At 40.5% G+C, this 27,566-nt stretch overlaps 3 protein-coding genes across 4 annotated transcripts in view; 1 reads left to right on the forward strand and 2 right to left on the reverse strand.

The window, feature by feature from the left end:
- nog1 (noggin 1) overlaps positions 1–7,677 on the reverse strand; it is a 47,969-nt gene extending 40,292 nt beyond the window's left edge. Inside the window, exon 1 of the mRNA XM_085158207.1 lies at positions 7,580–7,677. The gene's annotated coding sequence lies outside the window, so the exon portion shown is untranslated. The remainder of the gene's footprint in view (positions 1–7,579) is intronic.
- The window catches only part of pctp (phosphatidylcholine transfer protein), a 433,835-nt gene extending 417,557 nt beyond the window's left edge, over positions 1–16,278 (reverse strand). The window contains exons 1-6 of the mRNA XM_085158210.1: positions 16,070–16,278; positions 14,985–15,102; positions 13,037–13,116; positions 12,762–12,933; positions 12,199–12,266; positions 7,580–10,642 (exon numbers count right to left, since the gene is read on the reverse strand). Coding sequence (XP_085014336.1) covers positions 10,568–10,642; positions 12,199–12,266; positions 12,762–12,933; positions 13,037–13,116; positions 14,985–15,102; positions 16,070–16,198 — 642 coding nt within the window. The 5' untranslated portion in view covers positions 16,199–16,278 and the 3' untranslated portion in view covers positions 7,580–10,567. The remainder of the gene's footprint in view (positions 1–7,579; positions 10,643–12,198; positions 12,267–12,761; positions 12,934–13,036; positions 13,117–14,984; positions 15,103–16,069) is intronic.
- A 1,156-nt stretch (positions 16,279–17,434) lies between these two features.
- On the forward strand, positions 17,435–20,637 carry tmem100a (transmembrane protein 100a). 2 transcript variants are annotated; one of them, XM_085158215.1, is made up of 2 exons: positions 17,435–17,720; positions 19,396–20,637. In XM_085158215.1, exon 2 carries the CDS (start codon positions 19,479–19,481, stop codon positions 19,881–19,883), a length of 405 nt encoding a protein of 134 aa, XP_085014341.1. In that variant the 5' UTR covers positions 17,435–17,720; positions 19,396–19,478; the 3' UTR covers positions 19,884–20,637. The 2 variants fall into 2 exon arrangements, with proteins under 2 accessions (XP_085014341.1, XP_085014342.1); XM_085158216.1 differs by lacking the exon at positions 17,435–17,720 and adding an exon at positions 17,728–19,236.
- The last annotated feature ends 6,929 nt before the right edge of the window (positions 20,638–27,566 follow it).

The raw sequence follows: 27,566 nt of genomic DNA on the forward strand, positions 1-27,566 counted from the left end.
TGCACCTGAACAGATTAGTTTAGATTACATGAATAGACTTTGTTAAGGAAAGATACACAAACAATTATAAATATACAAACCTAATTTTATCATATATAGAAACGACTTGACTTTGTTGGACTTGCAGATGTTCAGATACTTCTGAGATGTTTCTAGTGCAAAGTGTTGATTCTTGGCAGAGTCTCTATTATTTTGATCTTTAATCTTTACTTTGCAACAACTTTTTAAGATTTTGACATTTTTTAAAGAATCTGATCACCTTCATCGACTCACAGCAGCTTTCACAATTTAATTTAGGCTCTTCAAACCTTTGAGGATCTTCACATAGTACAGTTTTGGTTATCCTGTCGATACAGTCAGCCCTTTAAAAATAAATTCCTGCCTGTGTTTGACATTCCCAAGGCTGCCCTTTCTCTCCAGTTATCTTCATCATTTTTAATGGAGAGAATTTCTACTTATAAACCAGCAGCCTTGCCTCTGCTTTTTGTAAACGATTTAGTCCTTTTGGCTTCATCAGGTGGTAACCTCCAGCTCGCACTGGGCCAGTTTGCAGTCAGGTGTGAAGGAGTGGGAATGAGAAGTCCACGTTTCTTAAATGGAAAGGGGTCAGTGACGGGCTCCTGCCCCAAGTGGAGGAGCTTAGGTAACTCAGGAGTTTTGCTCAGGAGTGAGGGGAGAATGAAGCGGGAGGTTGGTGTCGTGTCTGCAGTAATGTGGACACTGCGTCAGGCTATTGTGGGGAAGAAAGCTGAGCTCAAACAGGCGATCTAGATTCCTACGCTCACTCTATGGCAACGAGCTCAGAATAGGGACTGAAAGAATGAGATCGCAGGTAGAAGAACTGGCAAGGAGCTTCCTTTGAGAGCTGGGTGGGCTCTTCCTTAGCGATAAGATGAGGAGTTTGATCAATCGGGAGTGACTCAGTAGAGCTGATACTCCTCAGAGAGAAAGAAAAGTATATCCGTTAGCTGGCTTGGGCCTTGTGTCTCCCTAGATGAGCTGGAGGAAGTGGCCGGGGACAAGGTGGCCGGGGACAAGGTGGCCGGGGACAAGGTGATCTGGGCTCTGTGCAGACTGCTGCCACAGGAGAGGCCCCAGGAAGGAGGCAAAGAGACAGAAAATGAATAAATGGATGGAAGGATACCATCATTAATGCACAGAAATTACTTTAAAAGTTAACTTAGCTTAACTACAACGGATAGTGAGAACAGCCTGGATCATCATTGGAGCCTCTCTTCCCTCCATCAGACACCTTTCACACCTGCTGCATCCGCAAAGCCACCAGCATTGTGGAGGACCACACACACCCCTCACATACCTTTATACATCAAGTTACTTTTTGCACAACGCACTGTCATTGTTGCACTGTTGTGTCTTATTGCTCTGCTCTGTCTGGTGTTGCACTATTTGTTTGTGTTTTTTTGCCATTTTTGCACACTTGCACTTTATGTAGTCCCGTGGTGATTGTCTGTTATACGTCACATGTAGCACCGTGGTCTTAGAGGAACGTTGTCTCGTTCCACTGTGTACTGCACCACTGCAGTGGCAAACTAGAAAAATTTGCATTTCCTGTGAAAATGCTGTGTGGATGCCTTAATGCTGAAGCTGTCTGCTAAAAAAAGCTGAAAAAGTTGAAAACTTGCAGAAAGTTGTATGGCGGTGAAGAAACTTAAAATTCTGCTGAAATCAGGTGAAGAAGCAGAATTTTTTTTGCTGAAAAGCAATAAATTCTACTGAAAAAGGGTAGAGAAGCTGAAATTTGTACTGAAAAGAAATTTTGCCATGAGCAGGATTCGAACCAGCCCCCGTTTTCAAGGTGGCTAGTCATCTCACTGAGCCAAACTCATTCTCTCAAGAAAAGAGATGGAGAGAGTTACAATTCTGCTGAAATGAGCAAAAGATGCTGAGAATTATGCTGATAAGAGGTGAAATGGTTGAAAATTTTGCAGAAAATTGCAGCTGAAAAGAGGCTTTTGCTGAAAACATCTGAAAGAACTGGAATTTGTGCTGAAAATGGGTGAAGAAGCTAAAATCTGTGCCGAAAAGAGTTAAAAAAGTTCAACTGTGAACTGAAAATATTGTTGCCATAAGCGGGATTTGAACCCCGGCCTCCCAGTCTGAGAACGGCTGCTCATCTCACTGAGCTAAAACACAGCTCAACCGGGCAAGGAAAACTAGTGACCCCACTTATAATGTGGCAGAAATGGGCAAAAAATATTGCATAAAAAATTCAATATCTCAAAAAGTATAGAAGTTATGAGCACCAAAAGTCATAGCAATAATTAGCAGAAAGAGCAGAATTTTTCAAAGTTTGAACGGTGCAAATAGCACAAAAACTGAGGGAGTAGTTAAGCGGCAAAAAACGTACGGAAGAAACCAGAATAATAAAGAATAAAGAGAAACAGGAACTCAATACACAATCAAGCCACTTGACTTGACTAGCATAGAAAGCCGACTGTTAGAGTCAAAGGTTTTTTTCCTTTTAAACAAATCTGATTGGAGCATCTATCAAAACAAGATCCCAGAAACAGAGTAAAAGAAAACGGGAGACTACAACAGAAAAGTCCATTAAAGCCGTCACTGCACCACCAGCAGCACTGTGACCTCATAGGAAACTACGACCATCTTCTTCCATCAGGAAACATCTGGGCAAACACTTCAGTTTCACGCCACATCAGCAGAGAAAGAAAAAAAAAGAAAACAGGACAGGGGTGGGAGGGATACAAAGGTCCCTGGTCTGCTTTCACTTTTAAGTCTGTGGTGGAGGGCCAATCAGGTGGATTATAGGGGCAACGAGGAAATGACCTTGTAATACATCGTTTCCACTGAGCAGTCCTCTGAGGCAGCACAAAGAGGGTTTGCAGTGTATATGGCGGCATACGTCAATGACTGATGCTGGAGATGGAAATAAATTCTGTATTGTTATTAGTCCATGGTGGATATGAATCTTAGATCTGGAACTGGAGATGTCTCATAAAGTCAACACTAGATTCTTATCAGCTTTAGTGCATCATGAAGCAAAAAACACTGAATAATATCTGCTCATATTTGCTGCGTTGTCCATTTGCCATCACTGTTTTGAGCTTTTGAACATGTGTTTAATGCCTAAACCGACCACAGTGTTACATCACTGTCAGATTAAGCACGAATTATAAACTACAATTCAATGTAAGAGATTACTGGGGAGATTATTGGGAAACAAGAGTTAGATAACTCAGTTATAAAAATATCTCTTGTTAACTCTTAATAAGCCTGTTTGTGGAGAATGCAGACCAAACCGCATCACAGTGCTTTGAGAAATATGGGAGAAAATTGTTCCTGCTAATGATTAGAGCAGGGTGATATGCCCAAAAATATTTATCACGATATGCATTTGAAAATTTGCGATAACGATATAACTGACGATATAATTGACACTAGACAAAATACTTTACAACTCCTCAACTTTATTAGTGCAAAAAAAAAAAAAAAAAAAAATTCAATGTATTTTCACTTAAACAAGCAGCTGTTTTTTTTATCTGCATTAAAGTTATATAAAAATGTAACAGTGCAAAAGCAAACTCCTTGCTGACAGTTTAACCAAAAGGCATTTCCAGTGGAAACTGGCCGACATATCCTCAGCATAACCATGTGTAATATCCACAAAACTTAAAAAGAGGTTATACACACACAATACAGTAATATTATGTTGAAGCACAGTACGTATCGCTCCGCGAGGCTCCTCCTACGATAGCCGTAATGCTCCGACAATCCATCAAGCGGTGCGGCTTCGTAGCTTAGCAACGTCGTACTGAAACATTTGACAGATTTTCGAGCGCCGTGTACATAAAATCGTTTCGAGGTCAGCAAACACAACCAGAATTCATACATAAGGCACACGGGATTATAAGGGGCTCTGTCGATTTTCAGAAAAATCAAAGGATTGATTTTAAGTGTGCCGTATTTTCCAAACAACACGGTAATAACGACGGCCCGCTAGCATGCGCTACCAAAAATAGTGCTTTGTTAGCTAAACCAGTTCCCCACCACTGAAGCTGCAGCATTTTTACAAACCAGTTCTAGTTTCTGTTTCACTCAATGAAACTTTCACTCTTCTCATTCTCTGTCGCTGCCATGCTTTTTCCGCCGTGTGCGTATAAAAACAAAGGCACTGCGCATGCGTGTTTTACCCATATTCTATCGCCATATTTCATTTTCCTATCGTTGCCCAAAATTACACCGGTATTACCGTGAACGGTATGATATGGCCCAGCCCTACTAATGATAGAAACAAGCCTGTTTATGCAAAAAACGCACCGTCAAGTACGACCAGGCTGAGAAGACATATTAGTAGATGCTACCAGCTGGTGACGTGCACTCTGGAAATGAACAAATGACTACACCGAGGGTCGAAGCACTCACTAGATCAGGGGTGGGCAACTCCAGGCCGAGGGCCGGTGTCCTGCAGGTTTTAGATGTATCCTTGATCCAACACAGCTCATTTAAGCGGCTAAATGACCTCCTCAGCATGTCTTGAAGTTCTCCAGAGGCCTGCTAATGAACTAATCATTTGATTCAGGTGTGTTGACCCAGGGTGAGATCTAAAACCTGCAGGACACCGGACCTCGAGGCCTGGAGTTGCCTACCCCTGGATTAGATGCACGCCATGGTGGATAGAAGATGAGGTTCCGTGGTGGAAAAAGCAGGTTAAAAATAACCTCAACCCGAAATTTAAAACATTTTGTGCATTTCCTGAAAAATGCAAGGTTAAGCTACTTTAGCAATAGTTATAATTAAAGTTAAAATTAAAGTTAATTAGTTATTTTACACTTAAAACTTCCAGGGAAAACATGACCTAGGTTATGTCTGTGTCACTACTGTTGCACTCCAAAATGCTGCTGCTTGAAACCTCCAACTACAGATAACATTTTCCTATATCGTCATAAATCCCTGAATCAATCCACTTTCTTTCACTTATCCGGAGCCAGGTTTACGATGCATCAGCCTAAGCAGAGAAGTGTAGACCTCCTTCTTCCCTACCACTTTCCTCAGCTTCTCCGGGGAACGCAGAGGCATTACCCGGACAGCTGAGAGACAATCTCTCCAGTGTGTCGCGAGTCTATGCCTGAAACACCTCAACCAGGAGCCATCCTAGGTGTGTGTGTGTTATAAATTTGCAAGTTTCCTTGAAATGGAGATTAATGCTCCTCTTTCTAGTTAACAGAAGCCTTTCAAACCCTGCTCTGCACTTACTCGAGTGCCCAAAAACACATCTAAGCGAGACTAAAGCAGATCAGATGAAGGTTTACGAGCCACGTGAAGCACCGACGGTCAAATGTGTAAAACAACGTCTGTAATTATTTGTTAGTCATAGCAACAACAACACAGCTAATAAGAGAAAGGGTTTGATAAATTGTTCTGATGCGGTTCAAACTCTGTCAGCACTTTTACTACGAGCCTGTTTTTCTGGTTTAGGCACCGTCCCAAAATCCTGCGCTACAGTAAGCCTCTTAAGACGAGTGGGTGTTGTTACAGCAGCAGATTAATGCTCAGAGTTTTACGATGAGATGTTTAAACACGCACATATGGCTCATTATCATCCTGTTACAAGCCGTGTTGTGGGAAACTCCAGGTCTTATCCCCCACCTGCAGATAAGCACATTCCTAATGGCAGCAGTGACCCCTCACAGCCCAGCATCAGCAGGTGGAGCACGTCAAAGAGCCCAAAAGTATCTAATGGACTCGGATGTGATCCGGTGCACAGCAGAGGGCAAGCCCACATTTTAAAGCACACGTCTACCCCAAAAAATGAGGCATCATGAAGTGTCAGCTTGCCTCCACCGGCTTATCAGACACAATGTTGCCTTTGGTTATTCATTTAAAGCAGGCCGAGACTTTCTCAGAGGCCATGTTTGGATTCCAAGTGTCTCTTCAGCTTGCTTGGCACCATGCTAGCAATAGCCAACTTAGGATGACAGATGACGCACTAGAGCTGAGAGCTGTTGACATCTCTGAACCAACCGAAACCTTTCCAGTTCTGTCTGCTGCAAGTTCTGTTTATTTTTTATTTCTCGTCTCGGTTGTCTTTCGCTCGTCGCTCAGCAGCACCAGTGCTGACTTCAGTTCATAGCTCGCAAATAATTGTTTTTTAAAACATTAAATTAAAATGTTGTTATGCAGATAAATAAATAATGAAGCAATAATGCATGGCTGTCATCAAATTAGCACACCTGGACACATCATTTGAAGTGTATCTGCCAGTTTCTCAGGATCAAGCAATATCGATTGAGGCCACACGTCAACAAAATTACAATCCACAAACTCCACTGCCACCATCCCACCACTGTGCACCTCCAAACACCTCCAAAGGTCCCATGTAAATGTCAGACAGCTGACATGTTGTCTCCACAGGCACACATTTCGACTCCACCGCCTTATCACACACACCATCAGACAAACTCTTGCTTCATTTGCTGGCTTGCATGGCTTGCTTGGCACCATGCTACTATTACTCATCTTCAGATGACAGATGACACACTGGAGCTTAGAGCTGCTGACATGCCTGTTCCAGCTCAAGACACGAGACAGATACCTTTTGTTTGTTTGTTTTTCACTTCCTGTCACTCCACACACCACTGTGTTATCTGTGCCAAGCAACATCTAGGGAGGCCCGACCCCAAGATTCACAAAACTCCAAGCGTTCCTCAACTAGACAACGCTGGACACCTCTGAAGATCCCAATGGACAGCCTGACAGGTTCAGAGGCTTCTGTGCATGTTTGTAGGACTGGACCGCTGATATTTCTACATTATACAGTCAGCTGTGGCCTGGTTAATGTTTCACACTCATCAAAGCGTTTCTGGCTTATCAAACAGCTGCAGCAGCCACATAAACAACAGTCAGACACAAACCTTCTAAGGACCTGGGCGTCTGCTTCCAGGATCCACTTGTTGTGGAGAAAACTCCGTCACAGGATGAGAAACGAGAAAAGCCATAGCTCTGCTCACATTTCCTATCACAGTACGGTTAGCATAATTCCCAGAACAGAAACAAAATGTTTTGTTAATTTATTTTTATACGAGAAACATCTGGTTTAAACTTTAAGCACAATCACCAACGTGTTTCTGAAGCCTGGTCAACTCATATCTGCTGTATCTTTGCATGCATGTGCATTAGTTTGTAGAAAGGAATAAAACATGTTTCTCTATTTAGATTCGCTGGTTGTGTTTATGTAGTGTTGTTGTTATTTACTTGATTCAAACCAGCGTTAAAGGCTAAATGTTTCCTTTAAACAATATTTGTTTTGTTGTTGTTGTTGTTAAACTTCTGTTTGACACCTACAGTCACATGGCGCTCACTTCAAACTAATGCTACATATACACTTTACATATGAAGTCGTATTGGAGAGTCTGTTAGCAGCACACACCTGTTAGACATCTTCATTTAGGGACAGACTAAAGCTAAAATCCAGCTGTTTTCAACAGCTTTCTGTTAGCCGTATTAGCCGCCCTATTAGGCTTTAAGACACAGTGTAGTTTCCTGTTTAAGTTTTACTTCTGTAACTGTTGTTAAATATAGAAAAGGGGGTGAAAAAACTCACCAGGAGTTGCTGAGACGGCACAATCGGAGGCGTCGCAGTGAAGAGTCGGATCTGCTAACTGGGCAATATGTATATTTATGTTTGTTTTTTTTTTTAAGGAACAGCTAGCACGCTTCCAAAACATAAAATAAATTCATATTCAATCCAGTTATGAGGCATTTAATTACTTTACATCATCAATTAATTGATGAAAGTGCCACTGGTGAACCGGATATAGCCAACTTTTCCCTTTTTTTCATTCACAATCAGCAGCAAGGCCTTCAGCTGGTCAGGAAACCTGTGCGCATGCGTGTGATTATAACGGTAGCTGTTATTGTGAAGTTCATTTTTCGGGAAAAACGTATGTTGTTTGTTGATATTTTTAGTTTTAAGAACAACTTTGGCCTTCCTAATGCATTCAATCCCAACTGTTTATAACCACACGATTAAAATAAATAAATAATTATTAATCTAGACGTGGATTAAAGCACACAGCGTTAATCTTAGTGAAATAAACAGAAAAACATCGCAGCTGTAAATCCCACATGCTGCTGTTATACACCACTGCTGTGGTTTAGTCTGCAGACGGTAAACTGTTTTTAAATGCCTCAGGTAAATGAGGCACTGTTGATATGAATGATCAGTGAACGCGCCGCCTGTAAAACGTTTAAAGTATCGAGTGCGTCATTAGCTGTGGAGGGTTCTGCGTCCTCACATATTCATGCAGGAACAGACTCCGGCTGTGTCCCAATTCAGGGTCTGCAGCCTTAAGTACGCAGCCTCAAGTACGCAGCCTCAACGATCCTCAAGGGCCGCGTACTTAAAGACCGCTAAGGCCGGAAGTGCGAGGCTTTTGAAATGGGACGGTCTAGCTTCCGTTGCGCTGCCCAGGTTGCCTAGCAACCATGATACTAACAGCTGGAAACGTTTCATACAGCTTTGTTTGACAGAAATGAAGGAGAAAATCTTTTGTTCATTTGTTTGTTTGTTTCTACATGAGCTTTGATCATTCTCTGATTAAGCTCAGCTATTGAACGGCGTATATTTTAAAGTAAAGGCTGTAAAACCAAGTTAGTACAAACGTCACTAATGTCACATAACTTTGCCGACATGTGGCCAACAGTAATGTTTTAATGTTCTTCGTTATTAAACATTTGCACATAAATAAGTGACATAATATTCAGTACTTACTTAAAGTTTACTCTTCGGCACCCCTCATCCGCAGTTGTTTTTCGGCAAAATTATCCACACCCACCGCCGCGCTATGCATTCTGGGATATGTTGGGCCACGAAGTCTACACCGCCAGGTCCTTAAAATTCAGGGAAATGAAGGACGCATTTGAGGGCCGCATTTCGAGCAGCCTTCGAATTGGGACAGCCTTCGTCGCGTCGCTGTGACGTAATCAGCCTTAAAATGCGGCCTTTAAGGCTGCAGACCCTGAATTGGGATACAGACCCTGAATTGGGATACAGACTCTGGCTCTTCCCACGGGGAGGATCACGGCAGATGACCGTCCTTCCTTTGGCCTCCTGTTTCTTCCTGTTAAAAGGGAGTTTTTCCTTTCCACCGTCTGAGCGCTTGTTAGGGAATCATCTGATTGTTTGGGGTTTCTCGGTATTATTGTAGAGTTTTTATCTTACAAAGTTAAATGAGCTGAGGGCCACTGCTAGCACTGTCATCTCATTGGAGGGCCAATTTAGTGTTCAAGTAGTCCAAAAAAAACTAAACAAGAAAACACCCACAAATATTTCTGCAAATGTCTTGTTTTGTTTGTTGGTTTTTTAAATTTAAAATATTTTATAACAAGACAAAACTGCAAACGTGAGGGCAATTTGTTTTTTCATTGAACTACCAAATAAACACATTGGTCCTCTCTTTCTGGACAGACACGTGGCAGCACTGCTGCTATTATTTTGTTCATATTTACCAAAACAAAAATGCAGTGCACACATTAGTGTTCGACTCTCTCACTGACTAACACAGCCAATCCCTCAGCACGACTGTGCTCTCTGCTCATGTTTCCTTCATATTAAATCATTCTTAGAACTTAACACTCAACAACAAACAAATCCTCCCTAACAAAACAATAACTTCCAGGTCAAATTACATTATATAGTAACGGTCACGTGAGCTGCAAGTGGCGCCCAGGCCACGAGTTTGACACACTGTAAAGGACCTTGAGGTGACTGTTATTGTGCTTTGACACAATATAAATAAAACTGAATTGAAATTGAAACTGAAACTGTGTGGAAAAACTCAACAATTTCAGCTTTAGTTTAAAATAAAAGTTTAATTACATCAATAAAAGCGATATTACACAGTAATAGGCTTTTTATGACCAGATAAAACCACATTCACCTGTATCAACAGGAAATATAGCCTGAATTTACACAATATCTGAGATAATATTGCATCTTTGACTAAAACTCCCGAAACCTTTAAAAGGTACTCTCATTTTCACGTCATCGGAAACAGAAAGAGATTATCTAAACATGCAGTGGATTGAAAATGAACAGATTCCAGTGTTTTCAAACCTTCAGTAAATCTAAATACATAATCCATCTGTCACATTTACAGTAAATGACTTTATAGAAACAGACAAAGTCGGAGCATTTTATACAAGATTTCACTACACAGGCCCAAAAGGAATAATCTATAACTTCTGTATAAACATTTAATTTAAAAATTCCCCCACGGCATCCCATTAATCCTGATTGGAATTTGCATAGATTGCACAAACAAAACAACACAGTATTAATCAATACAGCACAAAGGACTTGAATTGATTCCCTGCAGCTATTTAATCAGAGTGGCCGGCCATGCACGTCATGCCTGAGTCAACAACATGCTAGAAAAAACAAGTAGCAGCCCACACAAAGCCACATTCATCCCGTAAACGCAATTTCAGTGTAATTATACAATTTTAAAAATGCTTTCCAGAACTAAAGAAACAGCAAGAAAAATCAACCAAAGCTCTTGACCAGAAGCCGCTTTCCCGTCAGCTGCCCTCATTTCTTCTGGCAGTAGTTTTTGTAGCTACTGCAGGCCTTCTGCATGTCCGTTAAGAACCCTGGAACCCCTTTCTGTTTTGAAAAAACACACGCAAAGATCTCTATCAGCGAGCGTCATTCACACATGTGCCAAGAAGACCCACCTAGGAGTGGCAAGCGTTGACGTCAGCCTGCAACACATCTGCGAACCATAACGATGGGAAAGCATGAAGGCAGGCAGAGGGACGGAGCTCTCGCGGGCCTGCGAGTGAACTCTTTAACGCCCTCTTTAAAGCTCTCATCACAGATCAGTTTAAGCAGGTCAACTATGAACACGTGTGCATTTCAGGGGTTGTGAGGCGCTGGTGCAAACTGACGCCTTAAACACTGCAAGACTTTGAACGCCCTTTAAACAAGAGCTAATAAATCAGAACGCGTTTCAAATGATGAAGAGTAGGGCTGCCACGATTAGTCGACTAGTCACGATTACGTCGATTATCAAAATCATCGACGACTGATTTAATAGTCGACGCGTCGTTTGAAGCTTTGTAAGATCCCAAAAGACGCAGGAATAAGTAGTAGGATTTAAGAGTGTAATAACGGACTGAAACAGAAGATGGCAGCACTGCATGTACAAGGATGCCAGCTGCCGTTAAACCCCGAAGAAGAAGAAGCTGTGTCCCAGAATTCATAGCGCAGCCCAGCTCAGTTTCCAACAATGGCGGCAGCTAGTTAGTTTTAATATTACTCTTATTATTCTTTCTGGGTCACAAAATAAACGTTTAACATATTTTCAGGCGAGAATGTAGCTGTGTAAACCTCAAATATCTGCTCAGTTTATCAAGACACCACATATTTTCAAAAGGGCTCCGACGTTTTCGGAGACGTCTGTTAGCCACTAGCTCGATAGCTAGCCGGGGGCTAGGCTAACTAGAGCCGTGAGAGCACCGGACTCCCGGCAAATCGTTTTCAAACCCACCGCCGTCTTTCGCTACTCAGGTTAAACATGATATATAAGTCACTTAGATAACTTAAAATGTTATTGTTTGGCTTTTTTCAGTATTTTATTTGTTCCTGAGTAAATCTGTTTGGCTGAGATTAAAGTTATAGTTTTTACACAGCTGAATAAACGTCAAGCAGACAGCTGATTATCAGAAGTGTGAGATGCTCAAGAATATACTCCGGTGTCCTGTTATATTTTAGATAGCAAGGAGTTTATTAAACTTCACCGAAACAATCTGCAAATTTAATTAATATGTAATAAACTATCATCTTGTCTTTATTTTTAGTTAGCACAGACCTTAAACACTTAAAGCTGTAAGCTAATGATAGTTATATAAGAGCAGATGCTGCTGGTGCAATAAGCTGTACGTTTTACGTCCAATGGATGATGATCTGATTAGTCGACTATCAAAATAATCGTTTGTGGCAGCCCTAATGAAGAGTGATGCACAGATGCTTTGGTGTATGTTAACCACACAGAGCACAGAAGAGGAAGACGTATCTGTTGAGGATGTAGTCTTACATGCAGGTGTCTTTACAGTTGACCCATCTGTTTAATGGGCAATCATCTAGTTTAGAGTTTTTCATGCAAAGCTCTAAATGTGTTTGTTTCCATGCACTGCAGTAAGCCGGCACAATAGACTCACCTTCGCTGCCCAGTTCACCAGCCAGGTGGGAATATTTCCGCCAGGATTGTCAAAGTAATTCATGAAAACTGAAACACAAGCAGGCGGTTCAATCTTTATACAATTTCTGCAACCAAGCCTTCCATTCTGAAAAGTGAAGCTAATGCAACAAGTTTTTAAACCTGCATTCTTTCTAATGGCCAGCAGGGGGCGACTATCCTTGTTCAAAAGAGGAATAATTACATAGAAGTCTATGAGAAAATGAGTCTACTTCTCACTTGATTTGCAAGATCAGTAGACACTTTTCAGATGCGTTTATAAATTCAATCACTCATTTAAAGATGTATTTAATAACTTATTATGTTCATCTAGTAAATTATGGTCCCATTTACAGTAAAACAGATGATAAAGCAGGGCCACCGACGAATCTACGAACATATATGTTATTCAGTTTCAGTGAACCTTCCAAATGATGGGCCATTTGTTTAATTTAAACTGCAAAAAACTGTTTAAAAAAAAACACATTTATTTACATGAACATAATTATATAACTGCAATTGTTTAAAATGATCTTATTGTGTTACGTTTAGTTCCACCAGCTCCGTCACTCTCCAGGGAAACGCTCTGCTTGTAGTCTTTGACCCGAAGCACGCCGCTCTTTTCTGGACACGGTGTCTCCAGGGAGCTTTTGGCAAGGATCACCCAGATCTTCCTGCCGTCCATATCCAGGTCTTTCCGCTCCCTCACATAAACATACTTAGGTTTAAGCTGTTAGGGAACATGACACGCTGAGAAAAGCATTCACAGCCTTTTCCAAATCTATGCGAACTGAACGCATTAGTGCGGATCAGAAGGATACGTCTCTGTTTGACAGCGGGAACGGGTATTTCACTTCCCAGTAGATGGCTGACTGTCCATCAAAGTCCTTCTCATATAGCTCTGAATAAGAAAAATGACACAATCATTCAATGAGCTACAGAAGCACATAAATATCAGCTGAAATACATGATATACTTGGAAAAGAGAAGAACAACCACCCCCAACTATACTAACCATTACATTTTAATGTCTTATGAGGAAAAAAATGGCCAAAGAAATGAATATTTTCAAGGAATATACTTGAAATACTGCAATAACCACTTCATCTTCACAGAAAACTACTTGCAACACTAGCAGGTTGTATTTGTACAAGTTGTGGTTTGCATACTGCACAGGACAGACTGCATGGAAGAGAAAGAGCGCTTTAGATTCAATCAAAGGATAATAAAGGAAATCTTTGGGTTTTATTCTCTCCTTCACTTTAATATTTTTCACTATACTAGAACAATTTGCATCTGTTTAAGACACTACAGCTAATACACTAGAGATTTACCTTTAAAGTTTTCCTGCTCATTGATCATTATCTTTAGTTTATTCTCCACTTCTTTTACTCTTATGTAATCTTGCTTTATATTAACACACCCAAAATCAGGAAACTAGTTGCCAGTCGGTTGTAAAGTGGCATCATGGGTAGGGCTGCCACGATTAGTCGACTAGTCACGATTACGTCGACTATCAAAATCGTCGATGACTGATTTAATAGTCGACGCGTCGTTTGAAGCTTTGTAAGATCACAAAAGACGCAGGAATAAGTAGTAGGATTTAAGAGTGTAATAACGGACTGAAACAGAAGATGGCAGCACTGCATGTACAAGGATGCCAGCTGCCGTTAAACCCCGAAGAAGAAGAAGAAGTAGCAGCCCAGCTCAGTTTCCAACAATGGCGGCAGCTAGTTAGTTTTAATATTACTCTTATTATTCTTTCTGGGTCACAAAATAAACGTTTAACATATTTTCAGGCGAGAATGTAGCTGTGTAAACCTCAAATATCTGCTCAGTTTATCAAGACACCGCATATTTTCAAAAGCGCTCCGACGTTTTCGGAGACGTCTGTTACCCACTAGCTCGATAGCTAGCCGTGGGCTAGGCTAACTAGAGCCGTGAGAACACCGGACTCCCGGCAGATCGTTTTCAAACCCACCGCCGTCTTTCGCTACTCAGGTTAAACATATATATAAGTCACTTAGATAACTTAAAATGTTATTGTTTGGCTTTTTTTTAGTATTTTATTTGTTCCTGAGTAAATCGGTTTGGCTGAGATTAAAGTTAGAGTTTTTACACAGCTGAATAAACGTCAAGCAGACAGCTGATTATCAGAAGTGTGAGATGCTGGAGAATATACTCCAGTGTCCTGTTATATTTTAGATAGCAAGGAGTTTATTAAACTTCACCGAAACAATCTGCAGATTTCATTAAAATTTAATAAACTATCATCTTGTCTTTATTTTTAGTTAGCACAGACCTTAAACACTTAAAGCTTTAAGCTAATGATTGTTATATAAGAGCAGATGCGTGCTGGTGCAATAAGCTGTATGTCCAATAGATGCATGATCTGATTAGTCGACTAATCGCAAAAATAATCGGTGACTAGTCGACTATCAAAATAATCGTTTGTGGCAGCCTTAATCATGGGTAATGTAGGCCCCTCTGATATCTGGATATTTTTAAGGAGAGACACTGAGACGCTATCACCACAGAAAACACAGAAAATGCTACTGAAATGAGCAGCTTTCAGCTAAAAGACTACAGCTACACCATGTTACCTGCTGGGTACTGTAGATGTGCATGAAAACAGGGATGAAAGAAAAGTGAAACTGTTATTTTAAAGCATTAATGAAGACTAAAAGATGTGAGAAGACACAGAGACAAAAGAAAGACAGTAAATGTGGTGCGAACCCTGCCTTCCTGGGCTGTTTCTGTTTTTTTTACCTTTCACATATCCATCCCAATCTTTTCGATACGTCAAGTCCATGTAGACATCTGCACACAGCTCTGGAGTGCAGGTGGTGAGCACACCATAGACTTTGTACTCATAAAGTCCAGTTTCCTGCAAACAGCACATGAAAGTTCTCTCTTCCAACTGCAGGCCATATGATGCCACACCCACACTATGCAACTAAACCCTGACCACACCACTCTGATTAGTGCCAGTCTACATTTCTCACGCCCAGTGAGGAACTGTGTTGGCCTAGATTCAAATGTTTGGGTTTTTTTCCTTTTAACATTGATTTTTCAATGTTTTACGCAAGAAAACGAAAGCAATACTTAGAATGAGAAATAGATTAGGTACATTTATGTCTTCTAAGAGTAAAAGTCATACCAAATTCCATTATCTATAACGTGTGCAAATATGAATGAGGTTGAAGTGATTTATTTTAGATTTAAGATAGTTTAAAAAACAAGTTTGTTTTTAAAGAAAACTGTTCAAAGAATCATTTCCCTTATATCACTCAGCATGTTTTGAAGTAAACAGAGGTGACAATTCACACATAACCTTGAAGAAACATTTTCTATAACTGAGATTTTAAACTTTCATTGTTATTTACATTAGGCTTCCACTGACAATCTTGTTTTAAATCAACCAAAAAGCCCAACCTAGATGTGTCAGGGATGTGCCGAATTGAAGGGTGGATCATTGCAGATGCAAGAATGTCTTCAATGAGGTTAGTCAGGGTGTCTGTTTACGCCCCAAGGCAAGGCAACTATAAATCGACGTCTATCCGAATGGAGTTTGGTTGGACTGGTGCAGCAAGTTTCTGAGTGGGGGAAAAACATACTACCGCTCAGCTTCCGGCTTCTTCCCCATGCTAGCCGCTGCTGTTTATCTTTGCTGCTAATAAATTAAACTAAACTTATACTCAGCTTGATAACAGCTCAACGTTTTGACAGAGAAAAGATGGAAACATAAAACAGCGACAGTTCAGGCTCTGCAGCGCTCACCACATTCATTCAAACTGGCTCGCCGAGTCGCTTTTCCTGCAGCAGAAGCAGCAGTTTGACTGGAGACTTCCTACCGTGTCATAGAGCCGGTAGATTTTCACTCCCATCGTCTCCACGAACAGCTCCCATCCTCCCTCCAGCTGCGGCTCGTCCAGCTCCTTCCACGCACTCTGGAACTCCTCATCCGTAAACCGCAGCGACATGATGGTTTCTCACTGTGACACACCGGCCAGCCCGCAGGCAAGCACCATACTTCCGCTCCCGGCCTTCAAAATAAAACACGCAGCGCAAACAGCAGCATTTCTGAGATAGGACGTACAGGATGTTTGGACATCACGCTTCTGTACAGATTTGACCTCTCCACACTTGTATTCAGAATGATATTTAATTAAGCTGCAAAATGAACGTGAATGACAGCAATTAAAAAAAAATGCTGGTATTATTATGAATTTTCTAGTAATGTTAATCAACCACCGCAATAAAATGTAATTACATAATAAAACTAGCTAATATAGATTTCATAGGGATTTTATTTAATTTTTCAGTTTCAGTTTAACTCATAAAAGTATAGCAACAGTCTCAAGGCGCTTTATGTTTATGCTAGAGACCCTACGATAATACAGAGAACATCTCAAGAATCAAACAATCCACTATGAATAAGCACTTTGTGACAGTGGGAAGGGAAAACGCCCTTTTAACAGGAAGAAACCTCTGGCAGAACCAGGCTGACATCTGGGATGGCCAGATTCAGATAGTGGATTCTGATAGTTTGATACTAGTTTCAGGACAAACTCTAATAATTAGCAATAATTATGATTTTTTTTTCTTAAATTGGTCAATATATAAAAATTAGAATGAGTCTGTTTAAGAAAAAAAGGCTAAAGGGCTAGGTTGGATGAGAAGAAGAAAGACCTGGACCCAGGTAAGAAGCAGAGAGGTAGAAAATGGATGGATGGATGGAAAAGCTCAGTATATAGGTGACTATATATATATGCATGTATATATTGTGTCTATTTCTTACTTAGCGTATTGTCTGTCTTTGTTACTGTTTATATTGCAGCACTGTAACCAAAATAATAATATTAATAATAATAATAATAATAATAATAGTATTCTGATTCTGATTCTGATATAAATCTAAAGAAGTGAGGTACTGTTTATTGCAGGGGTGTTAGAATGTTTACTCCACAGGCTACATACAGCCCAACCTGGTGTTATCAGTGAACAGTCATAATGATAAAAGATTATGGAGTGATATGCCATTATTTCTCTTTCATTCATATACATCGTTTACACAGTATGCCCTTTATCAGCTGATAAACTCAAGCCGTAACAAAACAAACAAAGCAAACCTTCGGACTTCAAAATAAAGGCAGGCAATCAACGTCAACGCGTTTTATTTTGAAACACGCCGCCGGATTCACCAGCTTCCCCCGATGGTTTCTATCTTCGCTCTGCAGTCAGAGGCGCATGAAACAGTCCCGCTAGAATGAGGATGGCAGTGCGGCTGGCAGCTCCTAACCTGACGACTCTACGGCAGTTCTCATGAATGGGAGTCAGATTCCAGCCCGGAGAGTCCGCTGTGAGCTTCAACACTGAGCGAGAACAAACAACATTCACTTTTAATTCGATTATTCTGGTTAAATAATTCATCAGCTCATAGACAAGTCTCACTGCAGCAGAGGGACACTTTGCAAACTTTGCCACATGGAAAACGGCTCTGAGGTAACGAAGCTTTCTTCTTTATTTCCCACCTAAAACAGGCTATCTGCACTAAATTTACTACACATTAAAAACATATATCGTTACCAGCTGAAGCCAGGCTGTGTTGCTGCTTGTTGCTATGGCTGAACTGGATTTGGTTATTTGCTAAGATTTTATAGATTTACTTTTAACTTTATAAATCCTCATTTTTTGTTACCCCAATAAACAAACTTTCATGTTTACCACAAAGAAAGCCTGCAAGAGTTAGTTTGGAGAGTTCCCCACTCTTCACATTTTCTTGTTGTTCAAAGGTCCTGTGGCTTCACAGCTTGCAGCTTTCCCCCCTCCAGTATCCTCCCTTCTTTAAATGGTCCAGGGCCACAAACTACACTTAATTTCTTCAGTCTGTCCCGATGCTGGTCATTATCATTGCAGCTGTGTATGAATAATAGATCAGTCGCTTTACAGGAACTTTGTGTAATGCTGAACTAAAGGGTTAGGGTTTGACATTTATATGATTTATGTCCTCTATTTTTTTTTTTTTTTTAACTTTTAAGAGAAGACGACTCAAATCAAGAAAATATTTAATCACAAAAATATTAAAAAAAGATTCATAAATAAGAGTGGGGGGACATACTGGTTACAGTTACACTGCTTCTACCATGAGTAAATCATTTACAGTTATTCAAATTTATTAATTTTTTATATAAAACAAATTTTAAAAGCTTTTGTTTGAGGGGAAAAATAAGTTTCTTGACTTGAAGTAACAGAAACACACAGATCTGTGCTCTCTGGTTGTTTTGTTTCACTGTTTGTGGACAGTAAAGATTTCGACATGTGTGCTTGATGTACACAGAAGTTTCTTCTTCATTTATGCGGTGACCCCGCTCTAAGGACTTTTAGATACTAAAATCCATACAGTGTGAGACATCAGATAGCAGCAGATACCAAACGCAGCGTCTAAATTTAATGCTGGACATTACATTGGCTTTCTTCATCTTGATAAAGTTGTTTTCCTGGAGGAAAACAGGGAAGGCGATGAGATTCTATTATCTTGTGTTTTTCAGTGTCATTACACGGTTAAACCAAACGGGTCTCCACCCTGTTGGGAAGTAGTTTTGGTGGTAAAATGGTGCTGCTTCTGTATTATTTTGAAATAGTGAGCCCCAAAGTATTGGCTGCAGAAGACACAATCCTGGAGGTGTAGCACTGACCATAGGGCGAGGAAATTCTGCTCATGTTTAGAAACTTGATTAAATAATTTCAATTTCAAACATCTGGACTGATAAAGTCCCAGCAAGTCTTTTCTACCCACTTATTGTGACTCAGCTTTCCATGCAGCAGGCGTGTGTGTGGAGGCGGGGTGAGCGCTTGTGAAGATGTTTGTGATTTCGAAGCTCCTTGCATTTCACGGAGCAGTTTGTAATGTCATATCCTGCGCTCTCCAGGGAATGTCTCAGCTCGTGCTGGGACGAGCGGTCCGGCGTCATTCTCCTCTGACTGGGTCAGGAGGAGGCGGCTGGGATTGTGCAAAGAGGTTACATGGGTTTATTAAAGCAGCATGTGGTCAGGAGGAAGGGGGGGGGGGGTTGTGAAATGTGTTGAATTATAATAAAAAGCTTCTGCCAGAGTTTCTTTTGCTGTTTACAGTGTTGAGCAACACGTTTGAGCACTTTCACTGCTTCTTTCTCCACAGACTGGGAGATCCTGATCACAGGGAACAGATCAATAACGAGGAACCATCTGTGGTCTGTTAACAGAAGACTGCTGGATCCTGAAATGCCAGAAGACGCTAGCAAGGAGACCATGAGAACACCAGCGACACCAGAGAAGGCCAACAACGCCGAGCGCCCCGCTGTCGCCATGACAGCCCTAAACATCCCCCTAGTTAATGAAGTGCAGCTGACCGCAGCCACCGGCGGGGCAGAGCTCTCCTGCTATCGCTGCACGATCCCGTTTGGTGTGGTAGTGCTCATTGCAGGCATCGTGGTCACCGCGGTCGCTTACAGCTTTAATTCGCACGGCTCCACCATCTCCTATTTTGGCCTGGTGCTCCTCTCTGCAGGACTCTTGCTTTTAGCGTCCAGTGCCATCTGTTGGAAGGTGCGGCTGGAGAGGAAGAAGGAGAGGCGGCGGGAGAGCCAAACGGCCTTGGTTGCAAACCAGAGGAGCATTTTCACTTGAAGCGGCGGTTTAAACAACGCAGCTCCAGGTTTTTTCTGAGTCTGAAAAGGCCTGATCTCGACACGGTTTGATGAAGAACCAGCTGAAGGCAGATGTTGTCCAGAATGTTTCTTCAGTTTCCGACCTGTAAAAGCTCCGACTCTAAAGGCTCAGAATTCAAAGCTTTACAGACATTGTGAGGGATTTATATGTCAAACAGACGTGGAGCATCTGGTAAGCTGGGAACACAGCCAGAAGGAATGTATCACAATTAAGATGAATTACCACTGTGCGGAGTGGCGTAGAGGAAGTCTCCCATTAATCGGCTGTTGGATGTGCTGCCTTTGATTGCAGCGGGAAGGACTGTGGTTTGAAAAAGTCCAGAACAATGACTCTCGCGTCATTTCCTAGGCTTCAACTTGCAAATATCTGTTTAGAAAGTCTCATCTTGCAGGAAATGGGGAGAAATGACCTGCTTTTGAAGTATGGTACGTTATAATGGCTGAGAAGGACTATTAAATTTTGAATATGCATCCTCTTAAAGCACTTTGATCCTACATATTCATCATATTATGTAATACATTTCTTTAAAAAAAAATAATGCAAAGATAAATCCACATTTTATGTAGCAATACTTAATGTGGACAACTACATTTTTACTGTCTATAGCTCATATTGTGTAAAATTAAACTAGCAGCTTTGTTTTAGCGTAATCATTTGCATGTATTCATTGTTACCACATGATCATGATGTTTAATAAAATCATTTTATCAAGCATGTTGTTAGTGTCGCAACTGGACAGAATGAATTCAGTTTTGTCTTGTTTTGTTGTATGCATTGAAAGGAACGACTGTATATAAAAGATGGGTGTAGCCATGTCACCCACTGGTTTGAAATTTGAAGAGCTAACATAAGTGTTTTAGCTACGATGTTGGGTTTGTGGAGCCACGAGTGACCGTATTTAGAACAAAGGGGGGAGTGCAGCGCTAGCAAAAATGGTTAGCTAGCTGCATCCAAAAATTATGACTGCATCACACATACAGACACACCTGCTAAATAAAAGATTAATAAAATGCTAGCATTTCACCAAGTGAAACTGGACCATAGATTTCTTGTCCAGTTCAGTGACTCAAATTAGCAGAGGAAATGCTTAGCAGACAGCTAGGCTATTAGCCACAGCACATACATTTAAGCTAGTTATTTACAAAATAAATATACCACCCACCATAAAGTTTTTATAAAGAGAGAAATCATCCATAAAGCCCCCAAAATGCTGCAGTTTTGTTTTTTTAGGGTTTTTTTTTTCCACTCGCTTCGTTTCTTAGCCCCAAACACTGTAGCCACTTTAGCTTAGCAGAAAAATGTGAAACTGCTAGCCTGTGTGTGTCCAGATTATCAGTGTTCTAAAGTGTTCTAAGTGTTCTAAAACCCATTAAGTGACATTTAATTAAATATAATATGTAAAGCTTATTTTTCATTTGCTAAGATCACCAGGTTTTTGGTAACATGTGTATGCATGGATCAAACACTTAGCAAAGTGCTAATACAACATTAGTAATGTTGATTAGGGACACAAGGTTTTGGTCTACCTTTAGACACAGTGAGCTCAGCTTAATCCTCTATTTGCAGTTCTTCAAATGGAGTTGCAACACTGCCTTATCCATCAAGCCATCGTGTCACCCCTCCACTTAACATTTAAACATATTTGGATATGATGGACAGAACAGATGTAACTGAATCAGCAGCTAAACAAACTAGGAAACAGTTAGGTAAGGTCACAAATAACAGTACGTCAGTTTTCTCAGAGTTTTCTATAATACTACACAAAATATGTTTCCACCACCAAAGGAACGGACCACTGCTGGACATAAAGATTCATACTGAAGGGACTTCACCGCCTAGGTGAATATATATATCTGTTAGTAGAGGCCTATTTTCCTAACCAAAAAGCTGCCAAAATGATAACACACATGATGAGAGTGAAATCAGTAAATTATTAAAAATGCATTAGGACAGAGATAATCGTCGAAACACATAACATTAATAAATATTCTAACTAAGATTATTTTAATGTTTGTATTAAAAATGTGAGCAATAGGACGATTTTACTGTCAATATTCCCTGGTCACACGTACGCAGGGCAAAGTATGCTCCAGTTTGCTGTCGCCTTACACTCATAGAGTGGATTAGTAAGTGTGACTGATTCTTCAGGCTTGTTACATTCATAGGAAATGTGACTCTCAGAGGTTTGACGTCAGTGTTTGTATTTCTTAGAGACAGTTTATGAGTAGCGATGAGTTATTTTATTAACATTTAGTCATTGGCTTTCACTGCTGAGTTGAGGGAAATGTTTTGCCTCTCATGACGTACTTGGGTGTGCCTTTGAGTCTTCGCACAAATTTACTGCACATGTCTTCTCGTGACAAATCCAAAGCCAATGTATTCACTTGAGAATTTAGATTTCATTCAAAACACAGTCATCACGACCTGCCCCGTTAAAATAGCAACAACAAAGCAGAGGCTACGTTTTGGTTTATGTCAAGGAAGTACTCAGAACCTCTATGTAATTTAAATAAATAAATAAATAAATAAAAGTACTTTATGTAAAAAACAGCCACTGATACTGTATAACTACATTACTTTTACTCACATATTTATATAAACAGAGGATTTTACTGTTGTAGTTCATTAAGGTGGAGTCATTCTTTTCCTATTTCACACAAGGCTACAGCTAATAATCACTACTTTCATTATGGATGATCCTGATGACCACTGAATGCTCTGTAAAAATTGTAATTTGTAAAGATTTGTGGAAAAAAAGAAGCTTGAAGACTAATTTTAAATGGTATAAAGCAAATCTTGTTAAATTCTAGTTCCTGTGTGAACTAAACTCTTGGATAGATTAATCTATGGCAAAAATTTGGATTTTATAAACTCCAAAAAAATCTTAATTTGTAGGTAAATAAAAGTACAATTTTGTCCAATGGAGAGGAAATGAAACGTAACTCAAAGCATAAAAATACTTGAGTAAAAGCTGCTTTGTTGTACACAAAATGTCAAACACATGCAGACCAACCTCAATACTCGAAACCTCAGATATCGAGAGTTACAGATGCAAATAAAAACTTAACTTGAATATTTTGACTTTTCTGTGACATTTCTTCTTTTTTTTAATTAAAAAAATATTTTTTATATTTCTATTCGTTAAATAAAATAGCTTTTAAGTTAATCAGCTTTGAAAATATGAGGCAATTTAGTTTTAGCTGAGTTACATTTCGGTGGATTTCCAGTTTACAGATTATTTGACATTACAAACTTGCAAATGTAAAAATAACATCAACTGACAAAGGAAGATGATTCTGATGGAAGTTGCAGAAAGTTAATTATTCTGGCAAATTTAAAAATCACAGTCAGCCTTTGCACCTAAACTCAAAGCAGTCTGAATCACTTTAGTAACAATTTAACACATAGTTTCTCTCTATTTGTTACTTTTTTCCCACCATCATCATCACTTTATGTGTCTAAATATTGTCTGTTTTTCTTCTGCTGGACGACTAATTGAATGTTTCAGGACATAAATTCTCTAAAGTAAAAGGAAGTTGAGCGCTGTCGTCCGACCCCGCCAGGTTTAAAATAGCCTGGACATGGAAGTATATTTATAGGCAGCATTTGCGTTGCTATGCGTCCCCGTGACACCAGACACTACAACTAAATGGTTTCCTTGCGTCAGAGGAGAACCTACAACACACTTTGTCACTTTTGGGAGATCACCACCACACATGCAATCGGCTGAAGACGTGCACTTTATAGACTCCGAGATCAGATCAGTAACACGTTAATGAGACACATGACACGGTGAGGCGTCTCCTCCTGCTTGTCAGGTTAGAGGAAGCCAGACTGAAGCTGGAAAAATGGGTGACTTGAGATGAAGTTTGACAGGTGCTCTCCCCCGGCGTCTTTAGCCTCGTTACACACTGCTGGCACCTCATGTAGGGACTGTGTGCGTCACTTTTTGTGCCTCACATAGTTGTCATTTCAATCAGTGCCACGCTGCTGCTGGGTTACTTTATCAATAAACCGAAAGAAGCCGGGGGCACGTAGTTTAAAAAAGACAGGAAAGAATTTCAAGAGTTCCAAAGGAGGAAAGAAGCAAGAAAACGAGTGACGTGAGAATTCAATTGGAAGGAAGGAAGGAAGGAAGGAAGGAAAGAAGGTGATCGGAAGAGGAAGAATTAAGAGGTCAATCAAGTATGGAAGTAAAAAATAAAGAAAAGTGACTAGCACGGAAAAAGTAGAAAGTGTTACAAATGAAAAGGAAGACTTGTAGAACGAATGTGTTCTCCTTCAGCCTCTTTCAACAAAGGAGAACAAGCTGCAGTGTTAAATTCCAGACTTCAAAACAACCGACTGCACATTGTTGGAAAAATTAAACATAACGAGCTCAGCATTACAGGCATCCTGCTCCTTCCTGCTGCCTCTAATGAAACAGCTGTGCAGCCGGAGCGTGAAGAGGCTCGGACAGACCCGACCTGACAGCTCTCCGACTAGCTGACCGGACTCAAGTGACATTCGCTCATTTTCGATAACAACCTGAAAATTACAAAAAATTCTTTTGTTTGACTTGGTTCAGGTTGCCTGATGAGGGTGAAACAAGCACAGCACTGTTAATATCTGCTCCAAGTCAAGTTCTGTACTTGTCGGAGCAATTTTAACCGGTTTTTCAGGTGTCCGGAGATGGAGATCCACTGGAATCTTTTGTTCTGCCTATTGTTTCATCTTCCATCCCTGTAGCTCTCAGAGGTCCTGCACAGTGGTGCTTTGAGAGTAATGCTAACATCAGCATGCTAACACATAATTGCCATCTCAAATTGCATACTCTTCCATACTTACACTAACTATTTTGAGTGTATAAGTGGGTTCACATTGAGTACACGACAAGTGCAGTGATGATGTACCATAGATTACATAAAAGACGGACATAGCTTCCAGGTCGGAAAAAATGAAGCCAATGTGGAAGTGCCGAAGGCCACCAGAAAGTGATAGCTGTAGTTGCAAAAACACTTCTGATCCTAGGGAAGGTGGCTGTCTTGCTTGACCCTGTAAACACTTTGCTGCTGAGTTTATGGGCTCAGTCGGTCAACTTCAAGTCTGTTTTGTAAATCTTGGCCATTCTGTGTATCAAATGAAAGATCATATGTAATATGAAACTGCATGCTCATTGGTCAACCGCTCCTCAGCCAATGAGCATGCGCTCTCGCAGTTAGACCTGCCCCTTCTTCGTCTCGCCCAAATTGGTGCAACCAAGATGGAGAACGATGGCGATGCTCATCTTAAAACTTCATACAGGGACTTAAGAAACCAGTGGGTGACATCCCAGCTGTGCCCTTTAATACTGTTTGACTGTTGTATTCATAACAGTCACAAAGGTGTGCACACTCCTTAAATAGCTGCCATCTTTCCTCTGTGGTGTAAATGTTGGAGTTGCCAAACAACCTGCTTCTTAAAAGCAGTTTCGTGTTTCCGAGTCCGTCCATCTACTTGGTGTTGTGGATGGGCTCTTGGTTTTAACTGTTTTGGGGTCTTCTTCCCGTATGATCTCCATATGATGGTGATTGAAACCATGCTACATCTTCCCTACAGTAATGTGTTCATGTTAGCCACACCACAGCTCTGTAACAGTAGATCATTTATAGCTATCACACCTTAATGTTGGTGTTATTATTTTCTGTTGCTTTTACATCCAAAACTATTGCAACACTCTAGATATTGTTAAAGAAGTTATTCAGTTAGAACACGGCAAATCGTCTTTATCAACAGCAGTTAGCTAGCGAATGCAACCAACTTGCCTGAACCTCGTAAATTCTCCTTTTCACGGATGCCTGGATGTTTGAACTTTATTGTTACACCTGGGAGAACAGCCACACTGGTCATTTTGTTGGAGCTGAAAGAATTTAGATGGTTTTTACTCTCAGTGGTGCCTCAGTGCGTGTTTGCATTTGGGAGCTGAGGGAACATTTGGACCTGCAAATGGCTAAAGATGTCTTACCGAACATTTCAGCCATTAGTTCACGGATGTTGCCAACGACAATTTGTTAGCTAACTTCAGCAGTGCTGTGGTAATATTTGGTGTTATGCTAAAATAATAGCATGTGGAGAAAACCACTTGTTGGTGAAGCTGATCTGTGACTTTCCAGCTTCAACGCAAAGTTCACGTTGATCAGATCCAATGTTAAACACACTGAGCTCAGCTTTGTTAAACCACTGTGATGGTGCAAAGTTAAATAGCCTGAGCATAACCCGGTGCTAAATCCATCATCTTTTCCCTAATTAAACATTATAGCTTTGAGCTTTTGGGCACTTTGTAACTCTAGTTTAGAGAGCGTGTGTCAGAAACTCTGCACGACATGCTTTTTCTTCAGTCCTTTCATGTGCTGCCAGTGATTCTTGGAGTGTCTGAAGAGTTGGCTGCCCACAGTCCCAAAGGTGCTGCCGGATAGGTTTGCTCTCATTCTACCACATTATGAAGAAAAAGCTTTTCCTGACCATTTCCTCCAATTTGTACATTAAATCCCACTTCACCAGGACTCCTAGTGTCATTTCCAATAAAATCCAACCAAACGCAGCACTTTAACCTGTCTGCTGCAGCAGCCATTCGGAGACGCGCTGTTCTGCAGCTCTGGATCTGTTTACATGGTTTTGGCTGATAGTTTTGGTTCTGTGTTAAAGTCATTGTTTTAGTTCCTGTATTCAGCATCACTAACTCCACGACTCCACGAGGTGAACATAAAATAACATTTAGCAACTAAAGAGTAACGAATTATATGCCAAAACATTGGTAATGAGCGTTACCGTGGAAAAAGGAAATAAAGACATTAAATTGATCTTTATCCAGTGAATAGAAACGCACCTCCAGCTGGTTAGTAATGTTTCCTCTTGTCACCTTTTTAATATATTAATAAAATAATATTTTGCAAAAACTGTGTGAACCTTGTGTACTCAAGGTCTAAAAATCCTAGAAACTGCAAGAAAAACTATATAAGACGCAGCTTTAAATAACCAAATGTAAAGTTTGTTAAGAAGTTAAATGCCCTATGATGAAATCTTCCTGCTCTGCATCAAGAAAATAACAAAACTGACTCTTCTTTGCTCTGCTGAGCAACAGAAAGTACTGGGATGTACCTTGCAGAGTCCTTATGCATCCGCCCGATTAAACTCCTGAGCCAGCAAATCAATTGCCAAAACACTTTCTTTAATACAGCTGCTTTTGTCCTCTGTTAGATTCTGACGTCCTGCTTCTTTATACACTTTTTATTTGAACCCACAGTTGAAGGTACTTTTTCCTCGTGGCGAGCAGGGTCGCACAATCGATCTGATTCATACGTGAAAGCGTCTCGTAAAGCATTTGATTTACGACTGCGCCGCATCTGAATCCTCTCTTGTGCAATGTTTGCGGTAAACAGCAGACGAGGACAAAAGTGAATGAACAAAAGGAGAGTCAACACCCTGCTCTCAAGCTCATCGTGCACCAAGAGTGATTGCATCCATATGGAAGGAGAAATTGTGACTGTTTGTTTGTCTTGAACTGGGTTAATCTGTTTCTTTTCTTTTCTTTTCTTTTCTTTTCTTTTCTTTTCTTTTCTTTTCTTTTCTACAGGCAGATTTTTGGCATTTCGTTAGGCTGAGCATACATGGCCATTATGTTTG

Source organism: Neolamprologus multifasciatus, chromosome 4 (assembly GCF_963576455.1).
Source record: "Neolamprologus multifasciatus chromosome 4, fNeoMul1.2, whole genome shotgun sequence".
Lineage (NCBI taxonomy): Eukaryota > Metazoa > Chordata > Actinopteri > Cichliformes > Cichlidae > Neolamprologus > Neolamprologus multifasciatus.

Excerpts from the sequence above, each read along its gene's own strand:
- tmem100a (XM_085158215.1), top strand. The coding sequence starts at position 19,479 with ATGCCAGAAGACGCTAGCAAGGAGACCATGAGAACACCAGCGACACCA.